Source organism: Larimichthys crocea, chromosome III (genome assembly GCF_000972845.2).
Source record: "Larimichthys crocea isolate SSNF chromosome III, L_crocea_2.0, whole genome shotgun sequence".
Classification (NCBI taxonomy): domain Eukaryota; kingdom Metazoa; phylum Chordata; class Actinopteri; family Sciaenidae; genus Larimichthys; species Larimichthys crocea.
This window is the reverse complement of record NC_040013.1, coordinates 49,468,428-49,483,476: the sequence shown is the minus strand read 5'-3', so window position 1 is coordinate 49,483,476 and position 15,049 is coordinate 49,468,428. Positions and strand designations below refer to the sequence as shown.

The window sequence follows — 15,049 nt, the reverse complement described above, 5'->3', positions numbered from 1 at the left end:
TAACTCCACCTTTCAGAAGCAATGTCCTGATTACACTGACCACACTTTGAACATTTTACACTGTAACTACTTTCTAAAGAAACAGAGCTTAACAGACAAACATACAAACAGACAAAATGCAAGTACTCGAAACTTCGATCACACATCACATACATACACACATAAAATGCTGCAAACCGTGAAACACTTGTCAATCTGACAACACATATGTGTCTTGAAGAAACACGGTGTGAAAAGGAAAACCCCAACATGTGAGAGCTATCTCAAGGGTAGCTGTGAAGGTACAACTGTTGTTGTCTACATCTATAGGTTTTCTTGAGCTGTCTGTATATACAGCACTTTTCTGGATGCTGTGTATGTGTTGTCTAAATAGGTAAATGTACTTCTTAGAGCTAGAAAGATTGTGTAGATTTTTGTTTTCCTGATTTAGCACCCCCAGTTTCAGAGTGTAATCCCACTGTGGTAAATATGTTCAGCTGTACTCGAGTATTTGTTCTGATTACATTACTTATGATCAAAAACAGCCAATCATCAACCAGGTCACCAGCAGCTAATATTACTGACTAGTCCAACAGCAGTCAGCCCAGCCCTTTTATTTCACCAAGCTCTCACCAACCACTAAAAGTCAGTCCCACATTTACTCTTGTCCGGCGGCTTCTTGCTCGCTCACTCACTCTTTTGTTCTCTTCTGAGCTTCCATCAACATCCTTTTGGTAATTTTGCCTCTGGCGTTGTTGTACATAGAGGCTGCTGAGCATTCCCCCACTTCTTGGTGCAAAACGCCTGTGGTACAAAAACTGACACTCTCCCGGTGCCCTGAGCTCACAGCCCTAGCAGCCTGGCTAACAAACTGAGCTAACATTAGCTAACAGCCGCTACAGTTAATCTTTTTTTTCACTCCAGGATTTTCTCTTCTGTGGCAGCAAAAAATGAGAAACCATAGAAACAGGTTGAACTGAGATCTTTTTTATGGTTACAACTCTAATATACTCACTAAAACCAGGCATTAGCAACTGGAAACTATTTCAAGCTGAAATGAGAGCTTTTATTCTGAAAGGTTCTGACCTAAATTCAAAAGATTCTGCTGCTTGACAGACCTCTGAAATTGTTGACATGCTATGTGTGGTATGAAAGAAAAATGTCAGCAGTTCAGTAAACCATTCAAGCCACAGAGCCACACATGCGAGCGACTAAACCCATTCAGTTTGATTTTATGAAAAACACTGACATGAAAATCTGTCACTGATGCTAACAAAGTGTCAAATAATGATTCAATTTTATTTAAAGAACAAGTTAGACTTATGAAAACAAAGAAGCAGTCATTATTAAATTAAAATGATAGGATAATGATAATGATAATGATAATGATAATAAGTGTATTTAATAAATCAAACGTTTGTTTTTTCCATTCTCTGCATCTCACACGCATGCTTACATCTTATAAAGCGCTCTGCGCTACAGGTTGGTGAACAAAGACACTATCCAGATTATCTGCTGCTACAAAACACAGAAACAACTGTGGCTCTTTTCTCTCTATTTTGTCCAACACAATTAAACAGTGTAGCAGCTGACTAAGTACCTTGATTCTGTTTTTTTCCCGCACTGTAGAGCAGCCTGCACTAACATGTGGTGCAGAGTGTTTATTTAAAGAAAACACACAGGTTTAAATGTTTTTTTAACATTTCGGACGTGGCCGATGTATTCAAAAATTCACTTTCAACAGAGCTGCCAAAAAACAGCTTTATCTGTCATCTTCCACTCTGCTCCTCTGAACCTTTGATTTGTAAAGCAGGCCTTTTGTATTCTCTCCTCTTCAATGTGAACGCTTCTCTAAGCAGATGAATAGTGTCAGGCAACAGTGGCGGGACAGTGTTGCTCTGCAGACATCTCTACTTGCTTCTTGAAAGATGTTGCATGTTGCTGGGTGGGAGATCAGAATAAATAAAAATAGAGTCAGACAAACTGTGTTTACAACTTTATTCAAAAAATCTCCATATCCAAAATCCATCTATGGTCTGTACCCATTTATTTCTATCCAGGCTGATCAGTCTGCAGATTTGATCAAGTACCAACATTTCAATTAAAAACTGTACGATTACTGTCGGAATAAAATCCTCTCAACCCTCTAAACCTTTTGAGAGCTAAATTCTTTATTCCGCTTTCTTACTTTGCAAAGTTCATCTCCTGGCGATCTGCAGTCAGGTCTCCCTTGACAAGCTGTGTTTTAAAAAGTCCTCTCGGTCTTCATGGCTGGTCGGTTTTAGACATAAAATGTTCCTCAACTCCTGAGTGCAAAATCTAATACTGATGCAACTGGTGACAAATCAAATCTATCTGATCAGTGAGAGAAGCATCAGCAGACCGCAGACCCAAATCATTCAGATACTGTATATAGTTCATAAAAGTCTTCATCGATAGAGGCATGCAGGACTTCATCTTGTATCTTAAGAAACCTAAACTGAATAATACAATAACAATAATAACATGGGCAGGACTCCGTGGAACAGTCCTAGAATGGTTCAGGTCCTACTTGGAGGAACGGAGTTATTTTGTGACCATTGGAAGTAATCAATCAGATCGAGTGGCTATGACATGTGGGGTTCCTCAGGGGTCAGTTCTTGGACCCCTTTTGTTCAGCCTATATATGCTGCCTTTAGGTCAAATTCTGCAGAATTCTAATGTCAACTATCATAGTTATGCAGATGACACACAGATATATCTTGCGCTGTCCCCAGATGACTGCAGTCCTATAGAGTCATTGTGTAACTGTCTAGAGCAAGTCAAAAACTGGATGAACCAAAATTTTCTTCAGTTAAATCAAGAAAAAACTGAGGTCATTGTTTTTGGCAATAAAGAGAAGAGGGTTGCTGTCAGAAAACACCTTGAGTTACTGTCTCTAAAAACTAAAGACCAAGTCCGAAACCTTGGCGTATTGATAGACTCAGATCTGACCTTCAACAGTCACATAAAATCAGTCACCAAAACAGCCTTCTACCAACTTAAGAACATATCCAGAGTTAAGGGCTTTATGTCCCAAACAGATCAGGAGAAGCTGATCCATGCTTTCATCTCCAGTAGACTTGACTACTGTAATGGTCTTTTGACTGGACTCCCCCAAAAAAGTATCAAACAGCTGCAGCTCATTCAGAACGCAGCAGCTCGAGTTTTGACCAGAACAAAGAGATCAGAACACATCACCCCAGTTCTTAAGTCTTTACACTGGCTCCCAGTTAGCCACAGAATAGATTTTAAAGTTCTGCTACTAGTTTACAAATCACTGAATGGTTTAGGCCCACAATACATAAATGAAATGTTAGTAGAATATAGACCCAGTAGGGCTCTGAGATCTACTGACTCAGGTCAGATAGTGGAGCACAGAGTTCAAACCAGACACGGTGAAGCAGCATTTAGCAGTTATGCTGCTCACAACTGGAACAAACTACCAGCAGGACTGAAATCAGCCCCAACTCTTAGCACTTTTAAATCCAGGTTAAAAACTTTTCTATTTTCACGTGCTTATGGCTGAGCTCTTTTAAAGAACTTTTAAAGAATTTTTAATCATAATCCAGTGATTCGTTTATTGTTTTAAATTGTTTTCAAATTTGCTATTTTAATGATTTTAAATGACATTCTGATGTTTTTAATTAAATTTTCTTCTCTTTTTATTTTTTTATTTCTATTGCTATTGCTTGTCTTAATGTCAAATGTTTTTCCTTGCCTCTGTAAAGCACTATGAATTGCCTTGTGTACGAATTGTGCTATACAAATAAACTTGCCTTGCCTTGCCTTGCCTTGCCATAAGATAGAGAAAAATGTTTTTTTTTTCTTTCTGCACAATGTAGTCATATTATTGACACAGAGAAAAATAAAGTGTACTGGTGAGTTACTTTTACATTGTGAAACACTTTTCATCACATCAGCCATCAGTGACAGCTGTTGGTCACAAGAGGTGAAGGGAGAAGGTCGAGGCCAATGTGCCTTTCACTTTTCACAGTCAGTCTTGTTTTCTATTAATCATGCAGTTTGTGTGCCTAAACCATAACATGTCATATTAATCATTTGTTTTGGAACATATATTTTTACCTCTTTTATTTTGAAGGACATTTAGAGTAAGGAACATTATGCTGAGATCAAACAGTTTCGTGAACAGGTTGGTTACTTACAACGTAACATTTTGTCAACGTTACCTGCTGATTTGTTTCAAATATGTATCAACAGGATGCTGTGTTGGACCATTGATCCTCTTGGACAGGAAAACATTTATTTATCAAAGCACGGTGAACACTCAGGTTCACTAAAATATTTATCAGATATGTCCATAAAACAAAGGCATGTTTAATATGAGAGGAATACATACAGTCCATGCATATTAAAATTGTAGTCTAAATTCATATCCAATTGTAAACAGCTACATCCTCCTGCACTCTGTAATATACTCAAGGTGATCAGCGTTTGCATGTACCATGATAGGTGTTCATTGTTTTCAGTGCATTTCTATTCAAATCACTTGTATTTTTTGTTGAAGGTCACATTTTAGTTGGTTCTCTTTATTCTATCAGCCACAAAATGAAGCTCTCATACATATTCCCATAACCCCTGCGTGTACGACATGCTGTAAGCCCTTATTTTGCCCTACACTGTCAGGCTGCTGGAGTTGTTGATGTTGACATGTTTGTGTGTGTTTTCCAGGGGTCAGCCTGCTGGTGCCTCATGGAGCTGTAACTGAAAATGTGTCCTGGGAGATGTACATGGTGATCAATCAGGGAGAGGCAAGGTGAGGCCAGAGTTTACCCAAATATCATTTCAAGCATCTATCTGTCTGTCTCTCTCTATCTTATCATCCATCTCCCCTGACTCTCCATCCTCTGTACTCACTGTCCTGTTTCCTCTTTCTCTCATTAATTACCATCCTTCCATCACAGCTGCAGTGGTAAGTCAGTACACACTCAGTAGGACTTTCATTTCCCAAGACTTTGAAGCAAATTATAAAGTTGCAAGTTTAAAGCGCTCTATCATTGGTGGCTTAATTACAGCAGAATTAGATCCAAGCATGCTGCTGTCAAAGAAATATGTTTTCATACCATTTATTATCTGAGTTCAGCTTAATGATGTGTGTTATTTCTTATCATGCCTCCTCCACTCATTCATTTTTCCAAGTATGACATTCAAAGATATTCAAGCTTAGAAAAGTAAATTAGAGAATTTATTGTCACTGTCTTTAAAACTGTAATAAGACGGCAGGTTGATCTGAACATGCTGCTCGAGAATATATGAATGAACTACTTAGACTTGTATGTGTGTGTAAGGAGTTTACAGGTTGTAAAAGGAAAAGAACTGAAGTGAGAGGAAAGGGTATGAGAGCAGAATGTTTACTTTCATTAAATAAAGCTGTGCTCAGTATTTGATCTCAGAGCTGTTTTTTAAAACGTCTCTCATTTTAATAGTTTGCCCTCAAATACATTCTATGTGCTGCTCTTTTGAAAAAGGTTTGACACTCTTTTACTCATCAACAACTCCTCAGAAAAATTCAGACTACCAATGAGTGAGTCTGTCTCACTTACTACTGACGTTCCTACATTCCCCGACTCTCAGCTTTAACTTCACTGGTTCCTACTGAAGATGTGAATATTTACTATCAACTCTCAAATATTATTTCTTTTATAAATGGCTGTGTAATTCCCTAAAGCAGCTGGGTACTGCAGTTTCTAGTAAATGTTACTGCATCAGATGAAGCCACATTTGGTGCTTTACAAATAAAGAATAGACACATGGTTCATGAGTGCATGTTCAGTTATTTTAAAATAATAAAGTGAACTAACTAACTGTTAACTTAAAGGTAGTAGTAATTTTGGTCATTTTAACCATGGGCAGTTCTAATGCAGTTGTCATCAGTACTGGCCCTAAAATAAAGAGATAAATAATAAATGTATTTGTGGGCAGTAGTTCATACAAAGGCTAGATGTGTGACCCTCCCTGTGGCCATCCCCACATCTCTCTGTGTTTACTGGCAGGTTGTGTGACAGATGGGCCCAGCAAGCACCGCAGCCTATCTCCCACTCCCTATAGGAGTCCTCTAGATGTCACGATATGGGTGTTCATTTCCAGAAGCCCCTCACAGGTGGTAGTCTGGGCTTTGATGTCCCAGCTGCTGTGGAGAAACTAAAGTTCACGCTGTGAGACCCCAAGGGGCCTTTCAATAGAGTCCTTCATTTAGCTAACGGACTCATAGGAAGCAAAGTCAAACCTCCAATCCTCCAATCTCTTTTTCGTCCCTGCTACTCTGCTGAGAGTCAATATGTAGTTATGTACTCCACTCGGTGTCAACAATGTGGCGCTCTGGGAGAGAGTCACGACCCAGGAAGCTTGTTTAAACGATGATGAATGCAGTGATGAATGGAGCGTGGTGCACTGATGGACATGCACAGCGGAATAGAAGGCGCACACGTCTCCTGAGGCCTTTCATCTTGGCAGTACACACATTATTATTCTGATCACAGCTAGGTAATGACCCTTGGATGGGCTGAGCTTCTCTCTGTGGTGGAGGGGGGTGTTTGCACATTCTCCCCTGTGGAGAGCCACAAGGGTCTCCAGTTTCCTCTGAAGTGTCGCTGTTTATTGACACTGCTCTGCTTGAACAAAGTCACCGAAGAAAAGAAACCACACAGAATGCACACACGGTAGTGGAACACCACAGTGCGGCACTGAAAGTATAAGATGCAAACACCACCTGTCATGACAGAGTTTTTCCTTTAAATGAGTTATGATAAATGTTTTTTTACTGACCTGAAAGAATGCAGAGCAGCTGTCAGCGGCACTACAATACACTATACAGTGCATAGAAACCCATGAATGTCAAGCTTTTGCTGCAAATCCTCTTTAAGCAGTGTTGTTGAACACTGCAAATGTATGTAGTTCATGTGTTATCCATCAGTCTTCACAGGAAGGTCTAGAGCTACCTTCATCTCTCCTGTTATAGATTCTTACCTGCCAGCACAGAGCGTCGGCTTTCTCCCACTGCTTTCTCCACCTTTGAAACACTTAAATGTGTTTCAGACTCCACCCTGGCAGTATTTTGGTTTGGACCAGAGAGGTGGTTTTCAAGTGCTTATTTTTTCCATCACTGTGTGTGTGAGCGGAGAGGTGTTTACTGTAGACAGCCATATTTCTCCCTGTGGTCTGTTGTGCTTGTCATCTCACCAGCTGTCAATCACTGTCTACATCCTGGCAGGCCAGCGAACATGCAGAGAATTGTATCCTTTCTTTTACCCACTGCAGCATCCAGGCCCAATCCCTGCCCAACCTACTTTTCCACACCCTGATAGAGTCTCATTAAACTGAGATTAAAGTGCCTTTTTAAAATGATGGGGTTTTTTTTTCAAAGGCTCATCTAAATCTTTTTGAAGGTGTGGTTTTGCTTAGGTTGGACATATTCCCCTTGCCTCCAAGGTTCTGTGAGTGCTTTGTATTGTGAGATAATTCCTTCAACCTAGTGAGGCAGAAACAGCTTTGTCCTGGAAAAAAAGGAGCTATTAATGATGAAACTAGTTTCCATGTGTGTGCCCAGCTGAACATTTGGGACATAATATTGTTTGTTATTTATTGTTGTCTGGATGCCCGTGGTTAAGTTTTAAATAATCAAAGGAAGAAAAACTGAACTTACAAAGTGCACTGCAGTTGGATAGAGTTTGAGGGCTAAAATGATCATCTAATAAGCATGTCTGTCCGTAGAAACGCACCAGTGCGTAGGTGTGACATGGCTTTCCTGCTTGGTGCCTGGCCCTCCAGTCAGAGTCCAGTGTGCCCACAGTGACTGACCCTGCTGATCTGTTTTTCTGGAAGTGGCAGCTCTTGCTTTGAGCGATCAGCTCTCATGGTCCACGGATCTCGCAGCACAGATCTCTTGGATGGACATGTCCGTGGTTTTTAATCCAAAGCATACAACTCGATGTCCCTGCCAAGGTGACATTACACGTTTACAACCAACAGCTGTCTGAGATCCATCCCGATCCAAATGTTTGGCTGCTCCAGAGTTAGAAGAACTCATCTATCCGTCTACTGTATGTTGAAGACAATGACACCCCCGCCTGCCTGTCATACCATTTGCTTTCTGTGGTGTAGCATTGGAACACCCTCTCATTATTTTATTTTTTACATGTTTCTATGAATAACTGAAATGTAATAGCCAAATAGTACCTCAGCAATCATGTTTGTGATTTCACTGTGATAACTACAGTGTATATACCTCCTCACGCACTTCTTATTATTCCAACACTGTGAAAGAGAACTAAATGGCTTAGAGTGATTCTGTGAATGTGTTTACTGCTCTCATTTACTTTGCTCTTGTTGCTATTCATGCAAACTCTAGACTTTCTCCTCATTTTCCTGTTGCCTGGATAATGCACATTTCCACATCATGAATCAATCAGTACAGCATCATAGTCATATAATATTCAGAATTATTCAAAATTGCATCCAGTCAGTTACATTTAGTTGCTTTTCTATTTGCTGCTAAGCTACCATCAAGGACACACTTTCCTCTCTTTCATGCAGTGGAAGGTTAAATGTCCTTGCACTGTGACACAACACATATATCTCTGACCGATCCACAGAAGAATCACAAAACACACATAGATATTCCTAGCTAATTGAGTGTGCCTGAAGGAGCACACTCTTTAAAACCTCTCGGGCTTATTCTTCCGCTTATTGAGTGTGCCTGAAAGCGCACACTATATGTTATCCACCGCGCTTATTCTTCTTCATCTTATTATTCTTACGCCGTTTTTTTGTCACGCTACTCCTCCCAGAGTTTTTGTCGCACATACACAAAACAGGTATCAAAACGACCGTCTCGGCCGGGAATCGATTGCTATGACTTTTCTAAGAGTTTCACATGTTTTTCGCGAATTTATTGCGAATTTATTGCGAATTTATTGCGAAAAATTTCCCATAAGGAATGAATGGGGAGGCCCGAAAAAAAATACATTTCAACAGACATTTTCAACAATTAACTGCTCTGGCATACTTTCACTGAGAGACTTCGTTTGAACTTTAAAACGCAGGTATGCTTCCCTTATCTTCAGGGATTCACTACACTCATCGACAGCTTTTACCGTTTTTAAACTATCAAGGCTCAAAGTTGAGCAGGTTTTTAGTCAAATTTCTGGGTTTATAATGGGTGTGTATGTGGCGGAATGTTTGTGCTAGAGTGGATGACATCATCAGCTAGAGTGAGGAGCAGGGAGAAAAATCAGTGAAAAAATAAAACGTATTTGACTACCGTGGCCTCAAATGCCCCACTACAGACACGATCTATGCATAGAAACGTAGGAAAATTTGTCGTCTTTACTCACATTTGCCTGCTAAAGCTGTCCGACATATAGTTTTGGCTCCGTACGCGCCCCTTGATCGACTACTCCCGCCAACAGCCTCATAGACTCCAATGTTAAAAAAGGAGGGAAATTTTCTGGAGAAAGGCAGAAGTAACGTTTCTCTCTCTTGCTCCTGAGGGCACATTTCTTCATTTATCGACACAAAACGAATATGTAAAACGACCAGGAAGGTCTCATCGTGCCCCAGGTTAAGCCGGTTCAATGATTGGAATTACGGTTTGGCCAAAAGTCCTTCCTTTTCGAGAGGAGTTCTCAGCATTTTCTCTCAGTCTCTAACTGACATTCTAACAGGTGCAGTAACTCCTCCCCTGATTACAGTTGGTCCTGGTTGCTTGGCAACCTCAGGCTGCTTGAAGGAAGAGGGGGGGAGGGGCCACCAGAAGCCGAGCGTCAGCCATTTTAGTAGTTCTTGGCACTTAATTTGAACTTGTCTGTCTAAAATGGCAGACAGAGACAGCAGAGCAGCTAGCTCATTAACATGCTAATGATAATTACCATTAGCCACTAGGAATTAAATACATGCTAATGTTAACATGGTAATGCCAACATGGTAATGTTAATTGCTAGTGCATCAGCGTTAACATGTTAATGTTAACATGTTAATGTTATCATGCTAATGGTAATTGCTAGCGCATCACCGTTAACATGTTAATGCTAACACGCTAATGTTAACATGCTAATGTTAACTGCTAGCGCTTCAGCGTTAACATGCTAATGTTAACATGCTAATGGTAACATGCTAATGCTAACATAGTAATGCTAACATGCTAGCGCATCAGCGCTAACATGCTAATGTTAACATGCTAATGTTAACATGTTAATGCTAACATGCTAATGCTAACATGCTAATGCTGAAATGCTAATGTTAACATGCTAATGTTAACATGCTAATGTTAACTGCTACCGCATCAGCATTAACATGCTAATGTTAACATGTTAATGCTAAAATGCTAATGTTAACATGCTAATGTTAACTGCTATCCCATCAGCGCTAACATGCTAATGCTGACATGTTAATGCTAACATGCTAATGCTAACTGCTAGTCCATCATCGTTAACATGTGCTAATGCTAATGTTAATTGCTAGCTAGTTTGAGGTGTGCTTTTTGAATACAGACCCCAGCAACAGCCCACTTGTCACTCTCAAAATTTATTTTGTAGTGCTGAATTTGCTGAGCAGTGTCAGTAATAATGTATGGGGACGACGGGGCCAGAGTCAGGCACACTCAAAATTTCTTTAGAAATTTTTCTAGTTCAGTTTTAATGTTTCTCTGTACTAATGGTGCAGAACTGATTGCTTTTGTACAGGGACAGACCTTGGCCTAATAATGCTGATGAGTCATCCGTGGACATTAACAGCAGATTTCATAACGAAATAGTTGTTGAGTTGTTGAGATATCTTGCGTTAAATAAAGTTGAAACAGATTGTCTGACCGCCCGACAACTGACATTGCAAAGCCCACAACAAAATCTTCAAAACGAAACCTGTATTTTCAGTATGGTCATCATCTTTTCCATTTCCTGTTGAAACAGACTCATGATTTAGCTAATACACACACACACACACACACACACACACACACACATTTGATTAACTTTGATAAGTTGCAATGACAAGCTGAATATTGTACATACATACCACAATAATTAAAAAAGACATGTTATTATATCAATATATATTAAAAGTGTTAGTAGTAAAGCAATACATCTCTAAACAGAAGCGTTCAGCATGAGCCAGACATTGACCCTGGCAGTAAGTGTCTAACATTTGATTTGATGTTTGTACTGGATGAGTCAAGAATCACTGTCTGCAGAACAAAAGTAACAGTTACACAATAATGCCTCAACCTGGCAACATGCGATTGATTGTACACCAAGCAAGTGCTTCAAACGTGTATTCAACTTGTTCAATGATTTCAGTGTTTTTCTTTGAGTTATCTGCGTAACACTCTCAATCATAAGTCACCGAATAGCATGGTGAGTCACTTCAAGTGATTAGCCTTGTTGCTTACACTCATTTTCAGAGTCAAGTGTAGTACACCAAGGTCTAGGATTAGAGATGAAGAGGTATCACAGTTAGCTGAATATTCATTATGATGGTATTATAAATCAAGGCACAGTGCTTTGTGATGACGGATTGGTAATTAGTTGCTAAGTTATTGTTAATGTTTTACAGATTTGTTCTTTCAATCATGCAACTGTCTGCCCTTGATTACTGAAGTTGTTTTGATGAATGCTTTGCAGTTCAGACTGCAGCTAAAAGAAGACTCGAGCAGATATTGTGAATGATTAAAGCAGAAGGACTAAAACTACAGTGATAGCTCCACCTCTAGGTGTCTGTTTGATTCATGTATCCATGCGGCACATAACGCGTCTGCATCACCGTATAAATGGAGAAAAGCACAGTGGGACAAACAGGTGGGAGACTACAAGCAAATAAAGGTGAAGCTCATGGAGCGTGCTAATGTGTGCATTTATTAAGTCACCATCTCCTCTCCTGGTCCAATCTGCCACTTTGCATGGCTCCCTGGGTCTGTGAGAAGTGAGTCATTGCTCACTTCCAATAATACACCTCATCTTGGGGCTCAAGAAGTTTCCGTACAGAGGCCTTCATCATGATGACAAGTAGAATTGAGAAGAGTCTGCTAGCTTCGACCGCTTCTTTAGGGTTGTCGGATTCTTGGGCCCGAGTTGCGGGCTACTTAAGGATCTGGTAATCTGCTCTTTGCCTACACTTTACATTACATGTGTGAAGTGGCTCAGTGCTGTTGGCTGAGGGATCCAGAGGTCTCTCCTGTTGACATAACAGCAGCCTGCAGCTAATGATCTGAAAGTGCTGACGTACTATGACAAGCTTATTGTGTCACGTCCGGTTATCGGTGTTACTGCCACGGTGCTCTCTGCTCTGTTTACCTAAACAGATTTTCATATATTTCTCACATCAGCGATTATCTACTTATCTCTGCACTATCCTTTGACTTGTTTTGTCTGTGCACGAGCAGGTCTCTTAACTCTAGTAACCACTATCTGCTAGTTTCACCAGTTTCTGTTAGCCACACTAACTAGCCTAGCTATAGCAATGGCGTCCCTCTCCTCTCCTCCTCTCTCCTCTCCTGCTCTCTCCTGTCCTGTGTGCCACATGTTCAGTTACTCCTCGTCCTCCTTTAGTGATAACGGTACTTGTAATAAATGTAGTTTATTTGTAGCTTTGGAGGCGAGGGTCAGTGAGTTAGAGGCACGGTACCGCACCACCGAACAGTCAGTAGCTCAGATAGTTAGCCAGTCCCCTGTAGCCGGTGTGGTACAGCCACAGGTAGCTTCAGCTGGACACACCCGCTGAGAGGCCAACTCTGGTCATTGGCTGCTCCATTTTACGAAACGTGGAGTTAGCGACACCGGGGGCCATAGTTAAATGCATCCCGGGGGCCAGAGCAGGCGACATCGAGTCCGTTTTTGAAACTGCTGGCTAAAGATAAGCGTAAATACAGTAAGATTGTTATTCACGTTGGCGGTAATGACACCCGGTTACGCCAATCGGAGGTCACTAAAATTAATGTTTCATCGGTGTGTGCATACGCCAAAACGATGTCGGACTCCGTAGTTTTCTCTGGTCCCCTCCCCAATGTGACCAGTGATGACATGTTTAGCCGCATGTCGTCATTTCACCGCTGGCTGTCGAGGTGGTGTCCAGAAAACGATGTGGGCTTCATAGATAACTGGACACCTTTCTGGGGAAAACCTGGTCTGATTAGGAGAGACGGCATCCATCCCACTCTCATATCTAGAAATATGGCCAAGTTTATTAGCTGACCAAAACCATGTCGACAACCCAGAGTTGAGACCAGGAAGCAGAGCTGCAGTCTTACACGCTTCTCTGCGCCTCCATTAGAGCAGCTGCCCACCCTTGTCTGCTTCCTTTGGCCCCTCACAAATAGACCATCTTGTTGATAGTATTACAGGCTCATTACGGACAACTCTAGACTCTATTGCACCTCTGAAAAAGAAGACAATTAAACAAAGAAGGCTAGCACCATGGTATAACCAGCAGACTTGTAACTTAAAGCAAGAGGCACGTAAATCTGAACGCAAATGGCGTGCCACTAAACTGGAAGAATCTCATCTAGTCTGGCAAGATAATCTCAAAACATACAGGAAGGCTCTCCGTAATGCCAGAGCAGCCTATTACTCTTAATTAACAGAGGAGAATAAGAACAACCCGTAAATCGTTAACCCTACCATATTAGCTGTAGTTGTGTGTGCACATTTTCTTTGCAGTGAAGGGTTATTACGGGTTTCTGGGTGTGCTTACTTCCTTCAGACCAATAACCATGCATCACTGTGTCAGATGTTATGATGTTATTTGTGTTAGATTCAAACTCTACAGGCTCTGTGCGGCAGTAGGCCTACTTCGTTGTGCAGTGTTGGTGTGTTGGGCATTATAACAATTGTCCCTGATAATAATGGCAGAATGGGAGAAGATTGGGAATCTTCAAAGTTATTAAGGGTTCAGCCTTGGGGATCATGAATACATGTACCATCCATCGACTATGCAGACTATGGAAGTTTCACATGTTGGTTGTGGAAGAGGAAAAATCAAACCAGTTATTAACCTATTTTCCAACAGACCTCTCTGCTAGCTCGACTAAAAACTAAAAACAGAAGCAGTTGCTTTGGTTGAGGTGTGTTGCAATGAAGGTTCCAAGGTTCCAATGAGCCAATTAAATCTAAATTGGCCAGTTTGAGCAATTTATTTCTATAGCACCTTTGTTGGTTAGATGTCACAAAAGACTTTACTATAAAAACTATACTATAAACACGCAAAATAGAGATACATATTAGTAAAAGTAAACAAAGGCAAATGTATAAACAGTGAATGGTACAAAAATCCTGGTATATATTCAGCAGTGCAGATGAAGTGTTTTGCACTGTGGCAAAAGTCGAGCTAAGTAGAATTGGTTTGCTCAATGAGGCGTCCTGATAGCTTACTGATTAAGGCGCATATCAGATAACTGCAAAGACCACGGTTCAGTTGCAGCCACAGACTGTGTCATACCCGTCTCTCTCCCCTTATTTCCTGTCTTACTCTACACTGTGTTCTGTTCAGAAGCTGTCTGTGATAGGACCTCCCATGCCAACTCACTGAAATGAATGAGGGCGCATATATTTTTGAATGGTGCTACCGTCTTTCAGGACAAAGCCGTACATCTAAATCAAGTGATTTGCCTGATCATACTCACTGAGCATGCTTCTTTCTCCTTCTGACGTCAATGTAAAATCAGTGCCAAGTAGATTTTCACATATACTGTATATTAATATGTAGCATTGTCATTGTGTTTCCAGATCTCAACGGTTTCTCTGATGGTTACAATATAATCATAACTGATGTTCAAAAATACAAAAATAAAACCCACATATTAAACTAAAACTGTTCTTTTTGATGCAGGGTCTGTGTAACAGCAGATTGTCTTGAATCCTACACTAATCCACTACAACACTATTAGGCATTTGTCCTTATTATCAACCTGTCACTTTCAAGTTATTGTGTAGCGTACTTATGTTAAAGCTGCTGCTCCCATGACAACTACAAATCACTTCTCATTCAGAAGAAGAAATCTTAACAAACCAATATTTCTGATCTGTGATGACTGATGAGCTTAGAG

The 15,049-nt window shown here is 40.6% G+C and overlaps 1 protein-coding gene across 3 annotated transcripts in view; it reads left to right on the top strand.

Annotated features, from left to right (window-relative positions):
* Positions 1–15,049, top strand: part of unc5db (unc-5 netrin receptor Db) — a 163,205-nt gene that overhangs the window by 128,139 nt on the left and 20,017 nt on the right. For all 3 annotated transcript variants that reach the window (XM_019262987.2, XM_019262983.2, XM_019262980.2), the window contains one exon: positions 4,690–4,774. In XM_019262987.2, the coding sequence (XP_019118532.1) occupies positions 4,690–4,774 (85 nt within the window). The remainder of the gene's footprint in view (positions 1–4,689; positions 4,775–15,049) is intronic.